This window comes from Phacochoerus africanus, chromosome 12 (assembly GCF_016906955.1).
Source record: "Phacochoerus africanus isolate WHEZ1 chromosome 12, ROS_Pafr_v1, whole genome shotgun sequence".
In the NCBI taxonomy this organism is placed as follows: Eukaryota; Metazoa; Chordata; class Mammalia; order Artiodactyla; family Suidae; genus Phacochoerus; species Phacochoerus africanus.
In genome coordinates this window covers 65,783,344-65,805,841 of record NC_062555.1, presented here as the reverse complement: position 1 = coordinate 65,805,841, position 22,498 = coordinate 65,783,344, and the positions used below count along the sequence as shown (strand labels likewise).

The following is a 22,498-nucleotide window of genomic DNA, read 5'->3' as shown; positions in this document are numbered from 1 at the left end:
GAACACCTGTTTCCAGTATTTGGGTTTTGCATCTATTCATATTAAGTTCTCGCTTTTTAAGTGTCCTTTTTTTTTTTTTTTTTTTCCCTCTGTAACCAGGAAACATTTTGGTACCTAAACCCTGTAACTGTGTCCCTTTAAATACAAACTGCATCTCTTACACTGGAACATAGATCTGTCCCTGGAAATTGTGATCGATGCAGAAAATTAAAGTAGCCATGTTAATACTTAAATAAGAAAGAAATGCTTCATCTCTGGGGCTTCAGAAATTTGCCTCGAGATTTCCTGGTGAAAAGCCCCATTCGTTAGAAGACTTTCTTTCTGGTATGATTTTGTGTGTATGTGGGAAGGAACTTGGTGTGGCTTTTCTCTGCAGAGATGCTTATCCCTTTTGTTTGTACAAGTCCTTCCTACCCTGGTTCAGTGTTCTTCAGCCTCTGGCCCCTTGGAGACCCACTGCACCTTGGCCCTGGGCCTCCCAGCAGAGAGGCCAATCCCGGTCCCTCTCCAGGGGACGCCAGTTAAGGTTCCAGGACCCCACTGCTTGGCCACTTCACCAGTTTTATGAGCTCCCTCCCTCGCAGACATCATGCCCAGAACATCCTAGCAGCATCCAGCTGTGGGGCCTCCCACAACCAGCTGGGGAAGGATCAGCAACTGCCCCAGCTGCTCCCTCCGGCCCAGAAGGCACCCCTGCCTTGCATGTACCAGATGACTGCCTTCTGTCAGGTCCCTGGGATTCCCTCCTTTTTTGCATCCTTTAACCTGCAGGTAGTTCTTGTGCAGGTGGCTAGAGAGATGGGAGAATGAAGCGGAAAGGAACTCAAGAGCGCGTGCCTCTCCGGTAGCGCCAAGCTCTCCCCCCTTCTGCCCGTGCTTCTTGGCTTTCCGCAAGTCATGGTTAAGATGAAGGGCTTGGCTTAGCTTAGTTTCTGACCAGCTTCTGCACCTCCCGCTTTGATCTGCAAGGCCGATTCCCAGTGGTGTAATTCCGAACAGAGTTGTGAAACTCGAGCCACCTATTTTTCCCTGCCTTGACGCCTTGCCAGTCATTTCTAATAAAGATGATTATTAGACTGTGTGTTAAGAGATTTGCCAAATCAAAACTGGATGGATAATTAGGTAAGTGATTGAGAAATCCAAGCAGCATTACTGCTATATCCATTATTTCTAAATTGCTGCAATTTGCTTAGAATACACAGGACACTCTCTCCTGCAAGAGACAGTATCTACCACACACTATAAAGCACGGCCACCCAGGAAGAACCCACACCTGCCCGTCTCCACACCACACTGCCCCCTTCACGCCCAGGAAGACTAAAATCTGTGCTCCTGTCCATTGAGCAAATGTGACCCGCAGATTGTGGGTGAAAAGGAAGCCACTCTTAACCATTGTCTCTCTGGAGCCAGGAAAACGTGAAGGGCCACTCCTGTCCTAAAGGACACACCAGCACAGGACCTTTATCGGTCTCTTTCATTCTCTTTCACAGGCAGAGAAAGCCACATGCTTAGCCGGCCTGGTGCCCAAGCGTGCCCAAGGAGAGGTTTGGGGAACTAAACAGGGAAGCATACCTCATTCTGATTTCTCTTTCCTCTTTAGGTCCAGAGGGTGCAAACCTCTTTATTTACCACCTTCCACAGGAGTTTGGAGACCAGGACATCCTGCAGATGTTCATGCCTTTTGGAAATGTTATCTCTGCTAAAGTCTTCATTGACAAACAGACCAACCTGAGCAAGTGCTTTGGTACGCAAAAGACACCCGCTAGAAAACCGTGGTGCTTTCCAAGTGAGGAGTCGTGGGAGGGCACACAGGGGTGGTTTTAGATGCCAGGATCGGGTTTTAGGACCCACATACGCAAACCGGACAAGATCATGTCACCATGAGAGAGAGGGGCTAAATAAAAGGGCAAGATCAGGGAAATCAGATGCCCGCGCAGTAAGTCATGCCGGACCCTGTACTCGTCCAGGGTCTTACTACCTATAGGGAATCACCTTTCGTGGTAGGGCGACAGTAGTCTCTTCAGGCCCCATAGTTTGAGCCACAGTTCACCAGGTGGGAGGAGCTTGCAGGCTGTAGCGTAGCTTAGGCGGCCCTGATGCAGAATGGCACGGCAGACACGGCTGCAGCCTCCTCCAGGCTTCACTAGACTCAGCCCCTGAGGCTGTGGGCAGCACGCTTGCCGGGGGCTTAGGGTTCAGCATCCAGCTGTACAGAAAAAGCCCCACGGGCCAGGGCCCAGGCTGCCCCCAGCCCGCAGCTCCTCAGCCTGGACGGGTTGGTGGATTCAGCTCAAGGTGACATGAACCATGTCATGCTGTGGTTCAGGAGTGGAGTCAGGAGCACAGGGCCCGCAGGGACCCCGGGGCGGGGGGCGGCAAGAGCCTGGAGAGGCGGGTATCCTTGCAACCCTGGGAAACCTGCTCCTGGGCTGAGCTGGCGCTGACTCCTTCCCTGGCAGCCTGGACTCCCCAGCCCTGAGCATAGGGCCAGCGCACCGCACGTGCTGATGTCTCGCAGCCGGAGGAGAGCCTTCATTAGATTTAGTTCTTACTTTTTGAACCCTTTTGGTCCCCACCCTAGTGTAGAACGTTCAGCGTCTGTGTGGGTCCTGGCCCCGTCCGAGACAGAACATTTGCTTTCATAATAAGAGGCGTTTGCAATCAGAACATTGTCTGTAATCATGCCTCCAGTTTAATGGTTCAGGTTGGTGGCAGGTACGAGCAGTAGCACAAGACAGAGGAGACCGGGTACGGGCCCGAGGAAAGAGGAGGAGGAGCAGACGGTGTAAAGGCAAACAGCAGAGGTGGGGGTTCCCGGAGGGAGACGCTCCGACGGGGTGTGGGCTGACTGGTGACGGGGGAGCGGGCTCCGGAGACCGTCTCGGCGTCGATAGCTCCGTTAACCAATGGCATCCTGATGTCTCCGCTGTTGCCCAGGAAGGTCTGAAGCCTCTGCTGTTGGGGGAATTAGCGTGTCACTCATTTCGAGTCACTGTTTTATCCAAGTGGAAAGGCTCTTGGCCTGAGCCCATTACAAGTAGATAAACGCACCTGTGAGGGTTCCCGAGCGAGGGATGCGGCGTGTTGTGTAGGGTGTGCGCCCGTGGGCACGTCCCCGCGCCAGGCGCCCAGCCAGACATAGCCGCTGCTCACCGCCAGACACGGTTCTGGACTTGTTTGGAGACGGGAAAGGGACCGTAAACTTCGTGGTTGGATTCTGAGCACACATTTGCTGTCTGGAAAAGAGACTCTGTCAACCCACACACTCCTTAAGTGCTGTGCTCGCGACGCTGCTGGCCGTGGCTGCGAGTAGCCGCGGTCAGCTGTAAGTAGCCCTGGGTGCTGTTTGCAGTCTTGATTGAGCACTGGCGGCCCCCAGGGGAGCCAGCCTAACTTCCTAGAGTCCAGGCCCAGGTCTGCTGGTCGTGGGGGGTCGGTAGCCCATTCCTTATCCTCAGCTCTTGGCTAGATTTCCTTATTCCATTCCACTCTTGGCACATTTTCATTCTTTGATTGTCTTGCTGCCTCTGGATAAAGACCTAGAAGGGAAAGGAGAAAATCAGCAAACATCCTGGGCTCAAGATCACATTCATTGGGACTTAGGTTTAATGAAAATTTAAACCACTGTTTTGCATACAGCTGGCCAATGAGAAACTACTCTGCCTTCCACTGTATGCCCGTTGTCAAGGGCTGAGAACTCTGCTAAAGATACATGTACGTCCCTGTCTTCCTCCTCTGATGTATGAAGGCATTTTCTCCTTAGCTTCATACTTGAATGATAGCTAGATGGAGAAACTTAGTGAAAAACATTCAGCTGATGGTCAGAGCTGAAATTCAGTTTGACCGCTTCCTTTCCACAACAGTCCTAAGTGGGGACAGGACAAGCTCAACACAAGCACTAGCTAAAGAAACCTTAGCGTGTAACCCCTGCCCACAGCACTAAAACTGTGGTCAGAATTCTCTTTCTGGGTCTTGGCAGGGCACAGGTGTTGTCAGAAATGTATGAATGTTGGCACAGAGAGAGAGAGTGGGGAGGATGTTAGCATGGCTGTGAAACCCAGAGCTGTTGAGACTGTTGATGCTCCAGGACACTTGGGGATACAGGCAGCAGTTTCCATTCTGCCGAGGTCTATGGGGCTTTGAAAGTGGAAGCTGAGCTAAGGAGAAGAGCCCCAAGTGGGAAAAATCAGGTACAAATTATTCTAGCGTTAACCTACTACCGGACCCCCTCCTGTACACGTAAGAGAACTGGAGCAGGACAGTCGGGGTCTATGGCAGCATACCTGTTATCCAGCCCTTCCCGTCGTCAACCTACCTTTAAACCTCACCTGGCGGGGGCGCCTGAGCCTCTGGGGGTCCCGGCGACTCTGCTTCCGTGAGGAGCACTTACAGATGTCCGGGAGGGTCTCTCAGCAGGATTCTAAGGGACCTTGAACACAGACGGCTTCGACCGCAGTCAGAAAACAGACGAGGCTTTCTGCAGAGCAGTTTTGTTCACCTGATAGCGAATCACCAGCCCAGCCACCTTTCTCCCTGCCTCTCAGGGGATGCACCCAGCGTTGCCCCTAAAACAGGACCTGTGCCGCTGAGGCACGTGTCACTCACCATCCGCGGTTGGACCCTCCAGCCAGCCCCCTTCTTTGTCCCCCTGCCTCTCCGTCTTGATTCCCTCGCTCCCCTGTGTTTTCCAGGTTTTGTGAGCTACGACAATCCAGTGTCCGCACAAGCTGCTATCCAGGCTATGAACGGCTTTCAGATTGGCATGAAACGCTTGAAGGTCCAGCTGAAGCGCTCCAAAAACGACAGCAAACCTTACTGATCCTAACCCCAGAGGCTCCCTGCTCTTATTTTAGCTTTCTTAGGGTAAGTCCCACGAGCCAGCCTGTGCTCAACAGGAAAGGCAGAGGAGGACACATGGCCAACTTTTACCAAGAGAGACGGTTACTTCTACCATAAGGCCTCCATCTCCCCTCCCGGCCCCTCCCCAGTCCGCCACAATTAAACTCCGGCTACCCTGTTTCTATCGAGTAAACTCCTCCTCCACTTGTGCCACTGTAATCTCCTTTGTGTTGCAAGTTGAATCTCCTTTTACCTTTTTCGTTTCGTTTTTGTTTTTGGGTTTTTTTGTTTTTGTTGTTTGTTTTTTTTGTTTTTTTTTTTTTTTGCTTTTTTCAAGAAAAACACACATACACAAATAAATGACATCTTGCGAATTTAAAAGGCAAACAAAGGCTAATGTGCAATTCTAACTCTGAGACCCCTGGTGCCCCCCAGGGCACTGCCTGGAGAATTCGCCCCTCCTGCCCGCGCCCCTCTCCCCACCCTCAGGAGGGCGCCCGTTGTCGGTAGAGGTGAAGGCGGTGGCCTAGTGAGAGAGGAAAGCCAGGAGAAGCACTTAAAACAATACAGAAATGTCTTTCCACTACATTTGGTTTGTTTTTAATAAGTAGGATTTTATTTTAGGGTTCAAAGAAACATTTATTGGTCAGGTTATTACACTGGTTGTCTATTTTGTTATTGTTTCATTTTAGTTTTTAGAAAGGATTCGTGTAAAAAAAAAGATTTAGAGATCTGTTTCTTAAAGCTACAGGGTTTAAAAATAAAATAAAAATGAGTGAAAATACTTGATGTTTCTTGAAAGATAAATTTAATAATAAATAAATACATAAATAATACATAAATAAAAAAGAAAGCCACAGGCCTGTAAATTTTATTTGTAAAAAAAGCATTTCTATTTTTGTACAAAATTTTTACTGCCTCAGAAATAATGGAAGTTATTTATTGCCTACTGTTAACTTATTGGGTACCTAAAGAGCAGTTCTCTGTGCTAGCTAGATCCTTCTGAAGTAGTCTCTAGAGGAATCGTTCTAGGAATGGGCTTTTTTTCACCGTTGAACCCTAGGCCCACAGTTCATGCTTTCTCCTCTCGTTGTTTGTACCTGTCTGACGGTTTTGTTCGTAACTCCCATGCTCTAGTTTACAGCTCGGTCTTCTGACTTCCCCCTATGTCACATTCGTTGAAACCGGATCCTCTCCTCACCCCTGCCGGCCCCTCTCCCCAGAATCCATCCCCTCTCCCTCTCCGGATGGATTCTCCCGGGTTCCATTGTGCTGTGGATAAAGGTTGTCAGAAATGCAAATTACGTGGATGGCTCGTAGGCTCCCTACTGACCTAAGATTTGCATTAGTGTGCCTCCTGCTCCCAGAAGAGTGATTTTGTTGCTGCTGCGCAGATTCTGTGTAACTTTTTCCTCTCCCTGTTTTCTCCCTAGACATCTTCATGCCCGTTAGTTCACCGTTTGCCTAGCATGTCCCTGTGGCGTCTCAAAAAAAAAGTTTCATCGTCCCGTCATTGTTTCTGATGTCTTTCTGACCTCACATCATATTTGGTTCTCCTACTGACCTTTGATCTAGTTTGACCTTTGAAATTTGCATGTGACCTCATCTAGCTATGAATTCTGGGAAGTCAATGTGAAAAACATTGCTGCATTCATGCAAGACTGAAATTTATTATTAGACAAATTAATTATAGAAAAAACCTGTGGCAAAAATGTTTCTTTCTTTTTTTTTTTTCTTTTCATAAAACAGACTTGAAAGTATTATACAGGGATTGGCATTCTTCCCGGTCACTGGTAACAATAGCAATATGTGTCCAGGGACACAGAATGTTGGTTTCTAACAGACTACTTCCAAAAACAGTTTGAGAAAAAAAACTGTCTGATTTTAAGTCTCTAGAGGTCTGTAATAGTTTTTACATTTTTCAGGCAGTGTAAAGTTTTTTGATAAGGCCATTTTAGGTGGCTCACTTTCTCATTAAGATATATATAGAGAACCACTTTTTGTAGATTAGTATAAGAAAAATATTTACCCTGTTTTGGGGCAAATGCTACCTATTTGTGTCACCTTTTGCTGAACTGACTCACAGTTAGACAATCCATGGTTTAATGCACATGAAATTACCTATATTTTATACTGTTTCAATGTACAGGAGAAAGGTTACTGTAAACTGTGTTATGTTGGTGCTTCTGTGAATTAAGTTGTGGTTTCATCATGAGTCTTATGGTCTTAATGTTCTTTGTTGATAAGACAAGTTTAGAATTGGTTTACTTATAACAAAAAAGAATTTCAAAAAAAATGGTTTGCTTAAAAAATTTCATGTGAGGGGAAAAAAAAAAAAAAAAAAACACCCTATTCCAGAATAAGTTTTGTGTTGGCTTGTAAAGCATTGATGTCATTTTTTTTTATTGTGGACTATTTAGATGTGTTTGTGTTCAGCAAAATGTGATTTTTTTTTCTTTTAAAGAAAAAGTGAAAATATATAGTGCCAAATTCCAAAGGTACTTCCTTCCTAGAGCTTCAGTGTGTTTCTTGTGAGAAGTAATTTGATAACATGGGTATTTTATTATGTGTTTTGTATAAATCCCTAATATTTAAAAAACAAAAAACAAAAAAAAAGAGGTTAAAAAGTTTGTTAACTTGCTATCCTGTGGTCTTGTTGCCTGAAATTGTTATTGTTTGTTATTTCTCTATGACGTTTTTTGTAAGACATTGTATAAGTGCCCATGTCTCACTTTTTTAACCACTCTGCACATCAATGCTGTGACGGCAACCTCACAATGTATTTTCTTCATAATATATGGAAACCTCTAAGGTGAGAAAGTTTTGAACTTTTAACCCTTTCTACCCAGAGCTATCTGGAATGTCAATAACTTTTTATACTGTCATCATTTTCATTTGTTTTGGGGTGTTTCCAATTTGAAGTTTTTTTCCACATATATCCTTGAGTTGTTTTGTCTTTACTACTTTTTTATCCTTTGGTTGGGATTCAAAAGCAAAATCTTAAAGAGGGTTAAAGTATTTTTTTTTTTCCTTCAAATTCCTCATTTGCTGCTGGAATTCCTTCTTCGGCTTTGGTTAAAAAGAGTTTACTGGGTACATTTTCCAAGGGGAATGGTAGATAGTCAAGCACCTGAATGAACCTTAAATTCAGCGCATGTTAGAGATCGGATTAATGGTAAATTCCATTTTGAACTATTTTCGTGTACCTTCCAGTGAAATGGCTTTGTGAGGATGCGGTAGTCTTTGGAGGGATGTTTGCTTTTATTTCTTAAATGCTCCTAAATTTATATGTCTTTGCTCAGCCATTGTGCTGGGGATTCTGAGCCCAGTGGATACCTCTGAATAAGCAAGGTGTCTGGAGTTAGAAGTTGACAGTCCTTTTCTTGTCTTTGTTTCTTTTGAATCAAATGCATCTAAAGGGGCCTGACCGTTCAAGGCAAACTCAGTTCTTCATCGTTACTGGCAAACACTGGTTCCCGCCGCCACTTTGCAAAGTGCCATCTTTCTTTGACTTCTACTTCACGTGTGAATGTGAACGGTCTCTTGTTGTCCTGGCAAACCCCAAAGTTACCTACCCCCCACAGCCCCAACACAAGTTCCTGCCTTTCTGGAAGCTTCTTTGTCTCTCCTGGAGTTTAGAAACTGCTGGCTCCCCTTCCCACTCACCACTCTGATTTCATGTGTGCTGTGGATGTGATAGCCCTGGGATAGAAAGGACTAGCCACTAATGATGCAAAAAAAAAAAAAAAAGTTTCCTTCTTATAGCACATGCACTTACAATGATCGCTCTGTACTATCCTCACACGTGTTTACTACTGCTGGGGCCTTCCTTCATCCTTCGAGGGCTATTTTGTACTTCCTGCAGCGGGCAGCTGACTCACAAAGGTTATGGCACATGTCCCTCTCGTGTACATGATGTGGTGGCATGCCGTGCATACTAGGAATGCAAAGATGACACCATGGGACTTTCCTAGACTCTTTCATTCGGGATCTCTGATCAGTTACACATCATCTTTGCTCCCCATTTTCCTTCTCCCCACCTCTCACACCTCCTGCCCCCATCTCCCCTGAAAGCTGCGGGAGCTTGGAGCTGAATGTTTCTTCCCGCAGGCAACTGAGACAGTTACTTTTAGGGGGAAAATCCGCTTCTCTTTTTTTGGTCATGTGTCATTGCCAAAAAGATAACCCTCCTCAAAGACAAGCTGTCCTTTTCTTCACTTTATCTTTCAATATCTAAAGGAAAAAGCTGCAAGGGTGCGAAGGGCCTGTGCCAGAGGAAAAAAACACACACAGGGAAACTGCTTTTTTAAAAATCAAGTGTAGAGAATAGTCGTTTTTAAAATAAATTAGAGAATTGCGATCAAATGGCAGTCCTCAAAGGCGTAACAAGTTCATCTTTCTTTCACCATAGGGGTTTATAGTTCTTTGGCTTGTGCTACTCTGGACTCATTTTACTGTTTCTGTTTTTATTATCTTAAGTGCTAATTAACAAGAAGAAATAAAATTTAAAAAAAAAAACCTGTAGTTTCATTACCTTTTTGAATAATGTCATACAAAAACAATGTATTTGTGTTTTTCTGTGCTGTGAGAATTGTTGTTTGTAGACGAATAATATCATTTTGTTTAGAATTACGAAATAGTTTTTAAATATTGTCTGAGAAAAGCCAAAGTTAATGCAACCTAGTGGAAACTGTAAGACCATTTGAGTATTGTTTGTTTTATTGATGCATTTGGATTTTGTTGTTTGATGGAATTTGAGCCAAAAAAAAAAAAAAATAACGCAGGCTTTCCTATTTCTACAACTGATTGTACTTATGCATTTTGTACCAGTGGAACTTTTTATACTGGAGATTAAAAAAAAAAAAAAAAGGAAATTTTTGTGGCTTACTCTAGTGGGCCCCCTGACAATGACTGATTTCAAGTTTGATTTCTGGTTGATCGAAAGAAAGTTGCTTTTCTTTTGAGAATTAAAAACTTTGGCTTGATTTCTTTTTTCCCTTTGCTTATATCTAGCATTAGAATTTTGTCTTAAAATACAGCGGTAAGTTTCACTTTTTATTCTGTATTGTGCAGTTACACAATAAGGTAATTAGATTTAGAAGTACTCAAGTCACTTTAAGTGGATAAATGTATTAGTTAAAACTTTAGGAGTTTGCTTTTTCGCTGTTTAGATCAAAGTTTTTTCTGATTCTTCTGTCCTCATTGTGAACATAACCGTGTAGTTGAAACAGTCAAACTTATTTTTGTAACGTATGTTATCGTGTGATGCAGTTTTTTGCTTCTGTCTCCAATATTAAACCATTTTCCTAATACTTGTTTCTCTCTCTGCGTGTTGTATTGTTGGTAGTCATTCTGTGTTGGTGATACATCTGCACACCTCACTGTTTCACGTATCTGTTTTTTTTTTATATGTTGTGTAAAAAGATACAGTCGATTCCACCTAAGTGAATATCTGATTTGGGGAAAGGGGAAACTACACACCAGCCACCTCTGATTTAGGTATGACAGCCCATTTTAACCACCGCTTCCAAGACTTAGACTCATTGCTGTGGTCCACTCCATAGCTGCCTACCGGGTGGGATTTGCCAGGACCTCCTACAGTCTTTGGACCACACGGCTACACTGCACATTCTCTCGCCTCTCTCCCCCACCCCTGTGTGTGTGTTCGGTTCTTAACACTCGTTTCAAACGGCTGCTGCTTTGCTGCATCATCTTAAACTTAAGAGGAGAAGCAGCAGAGCTGGGGTTCCCTCTGTCTACGCACGAATCCAAAGACACAGCATGACCATCAACCTCTTCTCAAAAGCCAATCACATTTTTTAAAGAGGTGAGCTCTCAAGGGAGGAAAAAATAAACTTACCTGGTGAAGAGGTGCAAAAAGGGTGAAGTGTCATCTGTGCGTTGCCACCACTCACTAGATATGTATAGAAAAGTAACCTATTTTGTAAGAACTGACTGACTTCGGGAGCAGCTTTAATTAGTAAAACCAATACAAGAGGAAAGAAAGCCTTGCAAGGGCCCCAACGGAAGCTCCGCCCAGTCTGGTGGGATTGGGGGGACCAGGGGACGTTCCCCACGCTCCAGTCTTCAGGCTCTACCACCCATTTCCAAATGAAAGCAGAAGGCCACGCGCGGCCACACGCGCCCTCCGGGATGCGTGTCTGTCTGTGAGGAGGCCTCGTCCCCGCGCCCCGCCCCGCCCGGCAGGGAGAGCTGAGGGCAAGCCCTTCCCTGTCCGCCCCTCAGCGTGAAGCCGCAGCCCCCCGCCCGCCCGTCTGCTACGCTCAGGACTCCGCCTGCCCTCCAAGTGCTCTTACAGGACCCCCGCTGGCCCACCTCTCCTCCACCTCCGGAGACGCACGCGCTCGGGCCGTCTGGCCCGCAGCACCGGCGGCCGGCCTCGGCCTCGGGCCGCCCAGGAGATTCCCCCGCAGGTGCTCAGGCCCGTCCCCCTCCGGTGTCCGCAGTCCCTGGGGCCCCCAGACTTGTCTTTTTTCGAGTCGGCTCCGCCAGAGAGGGGCCGGCTGAGGCGCAGGGAGGGAGGCCCTTCCCCCCCCCCCCCAGGCCGGACACCTCAGGAAGCGACTCCCACCAGCTCCAAACCCGCACAGACGGGAGCTGATTCCTGCCCCAGCTCCTCCTTAAGTCTCATCAGAGCCTGCAGGAGTTTGCCTCTGAAAACCCACTGCTGACAGTAGTGGGAAAGAGGGCAAAGGGTGTGATTTTTCTTTCTTGTTATCATCTTCCTTGGGGGGCGGTTAGAAGGTGTGAGGGAGGGAGAAGGGGGTGAAGAGGGCCATCAACTCCTTCCAAGATGCAAGTGTTTTTAGTTTTTAAATATTTAAGTAATATAAGTATGTATAAATATATATATATCTCCACCATTTGGCACAAGGCAAAAGACTCACACTAATTCAACAAAGAAAGGAAAGACAGCCAGATTTTTTTGTTGTTGTTTTTCCAACAACAAAAAACAATAATTCTCCAAAGAAGGGGACAAAACCGCTAGTTCCCTTAAGCACTTGTGACTGCAAAGTCGGTCCCTGCTAAATTCACACCTACCCAATACCGCTGCCCTGTCAGCAGGTGCACTGTTTGCCCGCACAGACCGCCTCGGGAAATGATGGAACTGTCAACGTTTACCCTGCTGATGGAAGCCACACGTCTGCACAGCCCACAGCAGTCATGAGTGGTCTTGGGCTGGCACTCTTAGCTGGCAGGCTAGGGGGGACAGTGAACATTAACGTACTGTGAATCGTTCCTGATAAGTGAATAAAACCTTGTGACCAGACAATCAGCTTATTCACTTATCAGGAATCGACTGTTCTGCTAATTCGCTGTTTTTGTTTTTCATCTCTGTTGTAGTTCACTATTTCTGCTGTGTTCTGTTTTCTCCTCTCATGCTTGGGCAAAATCACTGGGAATAGTATCTTCATGTGACCATGAAACGTTTATATCGAGTGAAAATGATATCTTAATAAAATCTATGCACTTGCTATCAGGAACACAATACTGGATGTGTCTTATATATATTGAACTATATAGTACTCGATTTCTTAAATAAAGCTTAAGAAAGGACTTGTGTGTAAAGTTAATGTGATTATTTTTCAAAGCAGTGTTTCTAAGGGGCATTTTTGTTCTTTTCAGTCTTGAGTGATACAGGATATTTTTCATTAAAATTATAATCACTAGCTTTATGACTTAATCTTCAATAAATTGACTTTGGAAACAAAATGGAGTGGGGGAAAAGTTCTTCCGAGTACACTTGAGCGGGAGAGACCCGGTCTCTACACCAGGCACCAAGGGTAGCCGACGAGAGCAATCCCTTCGTGGCCAAAAGACCCCTGGAAAGCGTCCAGACTCTGCCCTAACCTAGCTAGAAAACCCAACTGCCTTTCTGAATGTGACCTCTAGGCTCGGAAGAAGAAAGGGAACAAAAGGGAAAAGCAGGTCCAAGAATAATGCTGGTTTGCACCAGTGCTTTTCCAAAACGGCGTGACCCTAGAATTGTGCCCCGCTGGAGGGCAAGAACGGGCCCACTCAAGGCTGCAGAAAGAGAGCAAGCAAGGGGTTTGATCGCTCAGGAGGAGGAGGGTAAAATTTCAAAGCAGTGTATGAGCAGAGACATCCTGTAACCGTTGCAAAGCTTAAATGGGAGGCCTGCTGCCTGGCCCTTTGAAGGAGTATTTTTGAAATTTTTCCTACGGGCCATAAGTCTGAACAGAATGGCATTTTCTGTTGGGTTCCTTTGCTTTGGGCTTTTATGTTAGACTTGTTTTTCTCGCTTGATGTTTGATTCTAAGAAAAACTCCTAAACTTCTACTTGCAAAACAGCACAGACATCCTAATCCTCTAAAACACAAACCTTAGTCATGCCTGATAATGAGGGACAGAGAGGGCATGGCAAATGAAATCCGCAGATAACCCCAACTCTCCTTCCAGTCTCTGCTTCCTCCCACCCCAAACCAAAAACTCCTAGAGAAGGGATCAGAGAGAAAGCCACAAGGAGCAAAATCGAAGGATCTAGACAGAGGTGCTTGCTGGGACCACGCAATCTGGGCTTGGGATAGTGGTTCTATTTTTTCAAAGGCTGACATTTTGAAAACCACTGGTCTGCCTGAACTGGGCTGGGCTCCAATGGGCTGATGAAGAGTTGGTGGCCTTGCCTTGAGTGTCAGTCACATGGCTGGAAAGCATCCTCTCTGTGAGAAAGAACACGTCCAGGGCAATCCTGGTAGAAGAGCTCTGGGCCTCAGTCGGGGGCGGGGGAGAATGAAACCCTTGCGTTCCCCTCTGAGGATGCAGCCCCAGTTCAGCCGTCCCTCTCTCCGCCCTCGGCAGCCGGGAGCTGGGCGGCCAGCTCAGCGGGGCAGCCTGGGGGTTTGTCAGGAACCGCTTTAGGGGACACGGCGTTTCCGTGAACCTTCTCCCCCTGGCGGCAAAGCAGCCTGGCACCAATGTCTGCCTGCCCACATCTAAAGGATGTTTTTAAAAATAAAAAGATATATAAATACGTACATTATATGCATAAAAATCAAAGACAAAGTCTGTGTTCTGCAACTGGTCCATTACAGTTAAGGCCCCATATAAAAATCCCCAGCTTGGAGGCACAAGCTGGTGTTAGAGGTATCGGAAGTACCCAGGCACGACCCCTGGGGAGCCACAGTACTGCAGCTTGACTGCCAGCTCTACCGCTCCTTTCCCCTGCCACCTCTCCGTGACTTAATTTCCTCACTGGCAAATTGGGGGCTAAGGATAAAATCTCCTGCAAGGGGCTAACATGAGGATAAACTGAGCCAATCATACAAAACCCTTAGCTCAGGGTCCATCACACTCTTAAGACCTTGGTAGGGTGCCTAGTTAGTAGCAGTGGTGGTATCCATCCACAGAGTCAGCTGAGCTCCCCTCTGCTGGCCTGGTCTAGAACTTTCTCTGAGCAGGATCCACTCAGCCATCCCCAGAGAGGCCCACAGCTCTCCCTGGGTTCCCTGGACAACTCTGAACAAGCTCCTCCAGCAGAGACCTCTGCACTAGCAAGGCCTGGGATGGGCTTTTCCCCTGATGAGAAAGTGTACACTAGAGGCATGGCCACTGGGGGGCTGCCCTAAGCCTTGGGGAACCACAACTAACTCCATTCGCAGAAAGGGAAACTGATTCCCCACTCGATCCGCCCCTTTCTACCTCTACGTATCGTATTTAGGTATCTCTGACCCAAAAGAAAAGCCGAGCTGTCCAGTTTAGGTCCTAGGTGGGAATGAGAGACGCACAGAGATTTGCCTGTAACAAGCCTATAGGTGCCAAGCCCCTCCAAGGCAAAGCTGTACCCCCAGAAGCACCAGAACCGCTAGTCTCTGAGCTCCTTCGGAGAAGCAGGGGTCAGGGCGCAGAAGCCCAGGCGGAGCCAAGCGGAAAGCTCTCTAGACCATTTCACCCCATCCCCAATTTAACCAAAGGTGCTCTGCTTTTGCTTGTTTTATTTACTGAAGGGCCATGTAGAATTTTATTGAGAAACACAATTTCTCTACTAAGAGCACAAAGATTAAAAGACCACTGCTTTAGAAAAGACTAAATCTGAGAGGGGTTCGCCATTACCTAAGCCCTGTGACATATATTTTTTGACTGTCTTTGGAATCATTCTCTCCTTCCTTCTTCTTTCCTCATCTCTCTACCACAGCTATGTTTCCACAGTTCACTGTCTGCAAAGCATCATGACATTCACGACTGTGTGCTGTTTACATGTGGTCACATGGGTCTCCCAAGCTAGACCGTGAGCTCTCTGACGGAAGTGACTGCCTCATTCACCACTATATCCCCAGGGCCTCAACGTGGTGCCGGCCACACAGTCAGTGTTCAAAACTGGTGGATGCATGGATGGGGCAGGTGATCCTGCTGGGCTAGAGAAAATCGATCCTTATTAAATGGACAACTCGCTACATATTTGTGGAGAGACGTCTGATTATGGGATGAGGCTGGGGGAAACTGGGGGCCATTACGGGAGGCCTGGGACACAGACCAGGAGGAGGAAGAACACTCTTCTGCTTGGAGTCCCAAATGTGCAGCTTCTGCCCTGATGCCGCAGAGCTCGTCAGCTGCTCAGCCCTGCCTGAACAGAAAGACGTCTCTGTAATCAGGCCAGACTGCCTTGAGGAGTCCTTTTCTTAAGCTCAATTCTGCTCCCTCTCAGGAATGCTTTATACCCAGGGACTGTCCTTAGATAGATTCTTTAATACTGAAGAGACCAGAAAGGCCACTGGATTGAGTACAAATCAATAGAAAAATGATGATTAAAGGCACTTGATGCAATGGCATTCCTGAGAAGCAGGCCAACACCTCTTCACCATCCTTGCAGCTGCCAAGGTAATGCCTGGCGCAGGATAGGGCCCAGACCAGCCCATGAGCAAGGCAGCACAGTTTAGTCACTAGAACAGCCTTGAGGACAAAAAGTTCAGGCCACTGCTGGGACTTAGCTCCTAGCTGCCAGGCATCCAGAAGATGCAGCTGAATCCAAGCACTGGGTCCCAACTTGTCAGGAGCAACCACGAGGATAGCGCAAATCCAACATTCATTTGTTCAAAAGACATGTATCAAGCAGCTACCCCACGCGAGGCACTCAGGTAGGGGCTGGTAATGCAAAGAGAAGACATGGCCCTGCCTCCAGGACTTTGCCCTGAACTAGCATATCTGTCAAGTAAAGAGAAACCCTTCACACCAGCAACAGTAGATGGTCCAAACAAACGCTCTCCCCCCACCGTGGACACTGGATCACCATAGCACCCACAAGGAATTATGTCTTTAAGATCCACAGAGCAGCTTCCAGAATTTCTAGTTCTTCACTGAGCTCAGTGCTACTCAGGCACCATCTGTCGCTGGCAAGAGCTTAAAGGTCTGTCCTGGAGAATAAAATACAACGGGTGAGGGGGATGGACAAGCCGAGTCTTCCTAATACCAATGTCTCTACCAAGGGCAGAGCTGAGCAAAGTGCCCTTATGTGCCCAAGAGTCGTATTTCCCAACTGGCATCTATGGCCTGCTGTTCACACTCTACAGAAAGAGTTCCAACCAGTACCTTCACCTCTTTAAAAACTATGACCTCAAACAAATGGAAGCCTTTCCATCAGGAGCACAGTGAGGTGAGAAGGGGATTGGTGAGGGAAGACAGAGCCCTGGTGGGAATGAAGGATGGGGCATGAGCAAATGTCCTGCAGAGCTGCCAGTGCACCCAGCCCTCTTGCACAGAAAGAACTGCCAAGAACACCTGGAACCAGGCACATAATCCAGCAATGCTCAAGCCAAGAGCTGGGCAGAACTGATCACACAAAAGCAAAGTCATCCGCCCTGTTCAACCAGGGACCGCGTACGGCATGGGGCAGCTTAAGTCAAGACCACAAAGAGCCCTAGTGTCTTTGGAACTGCTTCTGCTGTTCCTTGGTAGAGAAAGTAACTTATAGCCCCACTTATTAATGAACACAGCATTCAGCCTGGCTGGCTGGGGAGCCTGTCCAGAGCACAAAGGAAGCTGTGTAGCCCACCCAAGCCCTTCTTCCCAGCACTTGAACAGACAGTACAACCCACGGCTTTCCCTACGTGCAGAGCAAAGCGTGAGGCCTCACCTGACCAGAATATTCAATGTACAATCTTGCCAGATTCAGGTCCCCAAACTGCAGGGAAGCTAATTCATAGCCCCACCTACTGGTGAGTATAGTACCCAGTCCTGACCATCTAGTAAGCCTGACCAGAGAATCCAGGCAACCACAAAGCCCATCCTACAGCCTCCCTTGGGCAGAGAACCAAGCTGGAACTCCTGCCTATATGTTCTTATCCAGTGGCACACCACCCACTACTCTGACTTCACAGCTCAAAGAGCTGCCTCACCAAAATGAGACCTTAGAGTAGGCCCCACCTATCTAAAGACATTGCCAGCAGACACACCCAAAAACTCAAACTGAGCTGATTGGTAAAAACTATCGCTATCAAAGTGAACCTGCAAAGTCTGGAAGAGAAAGCACACACACCAAAGTAAGCAATCAACGCTCACAAAAAAACAGGTAAATATAACACCACCAAAAGAAATGAATAAAGCTCAAATAACTGACCCTAAAAAAATAAAGACCTTCGAACTGTCAAAGAATTAAGAATAATCCTCTTAAAGTAGTTCAGTGAAATGTAAGAAAATAAAAATAATTAATGAACAAAACAAGAAATTCAACAAAGAAACAGAAATCATCAAAAAGATAAAGCAAACAAAAGTCCTAGAGCTTAAAAACACAAAAACTGTCTGAGGAATTCAATGGAAGGCTGAAAAATGTTTGAGGAATTCAGTGGAAGTTTCAAAAGCAGACTCAACCATGCAGAAGGAAAAATCAACAACCTAGAAGACAGGACATTTGAAATTATCCAGTCAGAACAAAAAGAGTAAAGAATGAAAAAGAGTGAAGAAAGTGTATGGGACACAATGAAAAGAAACAATATTCCCATCATGGGAATTCAAAAAGAAGAGACAGAGATGGAAGATACATTTAAAGCAATAATGACTAAAAACTTCCCAAATCAAGAGAGAAAACCAGACATCCAGATACAAGAGGCCCAGAGGATCCCAAATGAGGTAAACCCAGAGAGCTACACCAATATACATCATGATTAAAGTGTCAAAAGTCAAAGACTGAAAAGATTTTTAAAAGCAGCAAGAAAAAAGAAAGAAATTACATGTAAGGGAAACCCATAAGACTACTGGCAGAACCATTTTAGACCAGAAGAGAAGGGGATGACATATTCAAAATTCTGAAAAAAAAAAAAAAAAACCCTCAACCAAGTATACTGTCCCTCAGAAATGAAAGCTAAAGACAAATAAAAGATGAGGGAATTCACCACTAGATCTGCCTCACAAGAAATGCTAAAGGGAGCTATCTGAGTGGAAGTAAACGAATACCAATTATCCCATAATGACATAAGGCAATATAAAACTCACTGGTAATGGGTGATACATAGTCAAAGTTACGAGTTTGTAATATTTTAACAATAGTACATAATCCACTTACAACTCTAGTTTACGAGTTTAAAAAAATACATACAGATGATTGGAACACAATAGAGAGCCCAGAAATAAACCCAGATACCTGCGTTCAATAATCTTCAACAAAGGAAGAGGCAAGAATATAAAATAAGAAGGACACAGTCTCTTCAGCAAGTGGTGCTGGGAAACCTGGGCAGCTGCATGTAAATCCATGAAAGTAGAACACACCCTCACACCATGCACAAAAATAAACTCAAATGGCTCAAAGACTTAAACATAAGGTGACATATGAAACTCCTAGAAGAGAACATAGACAAAACATTCTGACATAAACTGTACAAACATCTTATTAGGTCAGTCTCCCAAAGCAATAGAAATGAAAACAAAAATAAACAAATGGGACGAAATCAAACTTACAAGCTTTTGTACATCAAAGGAAACTGAAAGAAAGAAAGAACAAATGAACAGATGAACGAACAAATGAACAGACCTACAGAATGGGAGAAAATAGCTGCAAATGATGCAAAAAACAAGGACTTAATCTCCAATATATACTAACAACTTCTATCACTCACCAACAAAAAAGCCATCAACCCAAGTGAAAAATGGGCAGAAGAGACATTTCCCCAAAGAAGACATATAGATGGCCAGCAAGCACATAAAAACATGCTCAACATCACTATTAGAGAAATGCGAATCAAAACTTCAATGATGTAGCGCCTCACACCAGTTCAGGATGGCCATCAATAAAAAGTCTACAAATAACAAATGCTGGAGAGAGTGTGGAGAAAAGGGAAGCATCCTGCACTGTTGGTGGGAATGTAAATTGGTACAACCACTATGGAAAACAGTGCAGAGCTTCCTCAGAAAACTAAAAACATTTACCTTATGATCCAGCAATCCCTCTCCTGGGTATGTACCCAGACAAAACTATAAATCAAAAAGATTCATGCACCCATGTTCATTGCAGCACTACTAATAGCCAAGACATGGAAACATGTCTAACCTAAATGTCCACTGACAGATGAATGGATTAAGATGATGTGGTACATTTACACACAGGAATACTACTCAGTCATAAAAATGAATGAAATAACGCCATTTGCAGCAACATGGATGCAACCAGAGATTCTCATATTAAGTGAAGTCAAAAAGAGAAAGACAAATATCATATGATATCACTTACATGGGGAATCTGAAATATTGCACAAATGATCCTATCTACCAAACAGAAACAGACCCTCAGACAAGGAAAACAGGTTCATGGTTGCCAAGGGGGAAAGGGGAGGGACGGGGAGTTTGGGATTAGTAGAGGCAAAGTATTAAATTTAGAATGGATAAATAATACGATTCTACTGTATATCACAGGGAAATATATTTAATCTCCTGGTATAGACCGTGATGGAAAATAATTTTTAAATATATTAAAAAGTTATAAAACACAGTAAAAATAACCCAAACTATAATGATCTGCTGTTAGTTACACAATATAAAAAATATGTCGGGGTTCCCGTCGTGGTGCAGTGGTTAACAAATCCGACTAGGAACCATGAGGTTGTGGGTTCCATCCCTGCCCTTGCTCAGTGGGTTAACGATCCGGCATTGCCGTGAGCTGTGGTGTAGGTCGCAGATGCGACTCGGATCCCGTGTTGCTGTGGCTCTGGTGTAGGCTGGCAGCTACAGCTCCAACTAGACCCCTAGCCTGGGAACCTCCATATGCCACGGGAGCGGCCCAAGAAATGGCAAAAAGACAAAAAAAAAAAAGTCAACTGAGGGCATTCCCATTGTGGTGCAGCAGAAATGACTCTGACTAATAACTATGAGGTTACAGGTTTGATAACTCCGATTGGACCCCTAGCCTGGGAACCTCCATGTGCCCCAGGTATGGCCCTAAAAAAGCAAAAAAAAAAGAAGAAGAAAAACAAAAGAAAATGTCAACTAAAGCATCAATAATATAAAATGTGAGGGAAGAAGTAAAAGTGTGAAGCATAAGAGTTCTATTAAGCTATATTGTTATTAATACTTTGCCTCTACTAATCCCAATTACACCCTATTACATTAGGGTGTAATAATTTTAAGATATTTTTATTAGTATTACAGTAACCATAAACTAAAAAATCTGTAGTAATTATACAAAAGAACATGGTAAGAAGTGACAGCAGAGTGATTCCACAAGACATCAGGACACACACACACACAAACACAAAGACAGCAGGATAAGAAACAAGGAACAATGGATCTACAAAACAACCAGAAAATGAACAAAATGGCAATAGTGAGTTCTTACTTATCAATAATTACTTTAAATTTAAATGGATTAAATTCTCCACTCAAAAGACACACAAAAACTAAATGAATTAAAAAAAAAAAAAGATCCACAGACATGCTGCCTACAGGAGACTCACTTTGGCCTTAAAGACACACAAACACTGAGGGTGACTAGGAAGAAAAAGAAAAGATACATCAAGCAAAGCATAACCAACAAAACAAAACACGAGTAGATATGGTTGTATTAGACAACACAGACTTTAAACTGAAAATGGTAAAAAAAAAAAAAAAGTCATTATATAATGATAAAGGGATCAATAAACCAAGAAGATATAACAACTATAAATATTTATGCACCCAACACCAGAATAGTTAAATACGTTAAGCAAAAACTGTAACAGAATTAAAAAAGAAATACACAGCAATACTAAATAGTTGGGATGTTTAATACCCTACTCTCAACAACAAACAGATTATGTAGAAAGAGAGTCAATAAAGAAACAGTAAATCTGAACACTATAGACCAAATGGACCTAACAGACATATACAGAACATTCTAATCTACAAAGCAGAACACACATTGAGTGGCACATGGGACATACTCTAGGATATACCACATGTTAGTCCACAGAACAAACCAGCAAATTCAATAAGACTGAAATCATACTAAGTGTTGTCTCTGACCACAATGGTATGAAATTAGAAATCAGTAACAGGAGGAAAACTGAAAAATCCACAAAAACATGGACATTAAATAACACTATTCTAAACAACCAATGGATCAAAGAAGAAATTAAAGGTAAAATTAAAAAGTATCTTGAGGAGTTCCCATCATGGCTCAGTGATTAACGAATCTGACTGAGAACCATGAGGTTGCGGGTTCGATCCCTGGCCTTGCTCAGTGGGTTAAGGATCCCGTGTTGCCATGAGCTGTGGTGTAGGTTGCAGATGCGGCTCGGATCTCTCGTTGCTGTGGCTGTGGTGTAGGCTTGGCAGCTACAGCTCCAATCAGACCCCTAGCCTGGGAACCTCCATATGCCGCAAGTGCAGCCCTAGAAAAAGCAAAAAGACCAAAAAAAAAAAAAACTTGAGACGAAAAAAGGAACTATATAACATACCAAAACTTATGGGATGCAGCAAAATCAGTTATAAAATGGAAATTCGGGGAGTTCCCGTCGTGGCACAGTGGTTAACGAATCCCACTAGGAACCATGAGGTTGCGGGTTCGGTGCCTGCCCTTGCTCAGTGGGTTAACGATCCGGCGTTGCCGTGAGCTGTGGTGTAGGTTGCACACGCGGCTCGGATCCCGCGTTGCTGTGGCTCTGGCGTAGGCTGGTGGCTACAGCTCCGATTCGACCCCTAGCCTGGGAACCTCCATATGCTGTGGGAGCGGCCCTAGAAAAGCCAAAAAAAAAAAAATGGAAATTCACAGTAATAAACACCTACATTAAGAAGCAAGAATGATCCCAAAGAAATAACCTAACTTAAGAAACTAGGAAAAGAACAAATTAAGCCACAAGTTAGCAGAAGGAAGGAAAAAATAAAGACTAGAGCAGAAATAAATGAAATAAAACAAGAAAAGGATAGAAAAGGTTAACCAAAAATTGGTTCTTTGAAAAGATAAACAAAATGACAAACCTTTACCTAGACTAACCAAGCGAAAAAGAGAGGACCCAACTCAAGAAAATTAGAGCTGAAAAAGGAGACATTACAACTGATACCACAGAAATACAAAGGATCATAAGAGGCTACTGTGAACAGCTAAATGCCTGTAAACGGGACATCCTAGAAGAAATGGAAACATTCTTAGAAACATACAAACTACAAGTTTGATTGAGGAAGAAATGTAAAGTGTGAATAGACCAATTCTTAATAAAAAGAT

General features: G+C 44.7%; 1 protein-coding gene across 11 annotated transcripts in view; it reads left to right on the top strand.

Annotated features, from left to right (window-relative positions):
* The window catches only part of CELF2 (CUGBP Elav-like family member 2), a 549,068-nt gene extending 536,719 nt beyond the window's left edge, over nt 1–12,349 (top strand). For 8 of the 11 annotated variants that reach the window (XM_047755102.1, XM_047755103.1, XM_047755105.1 and 5 more), the window contains 2 exons: nt 1,601–1,744; nt 4,692–5,058. In XM_047755102.1, the coding sequence (XP_047611058.1) occupies nt 1,601–1,744; nt 4,692–4,819 (272 nt within the window). In that variant the 3' untranslated portion in view covers nt 4,820–5,058. Of the gene's footprint in view, nt 1–1,562; nt 1,745–4,691; nt 5,059–6,272 lie in introns of those variants that run through there. The other 3 variants (XM_047755098.1, XM_047755100.1, XM_047755108.1) reach the window with 2 other exon arrangements.
* The last annotated feature ends 10,149 nt before the right edge of the window (nt 12,350–22,498 follow it).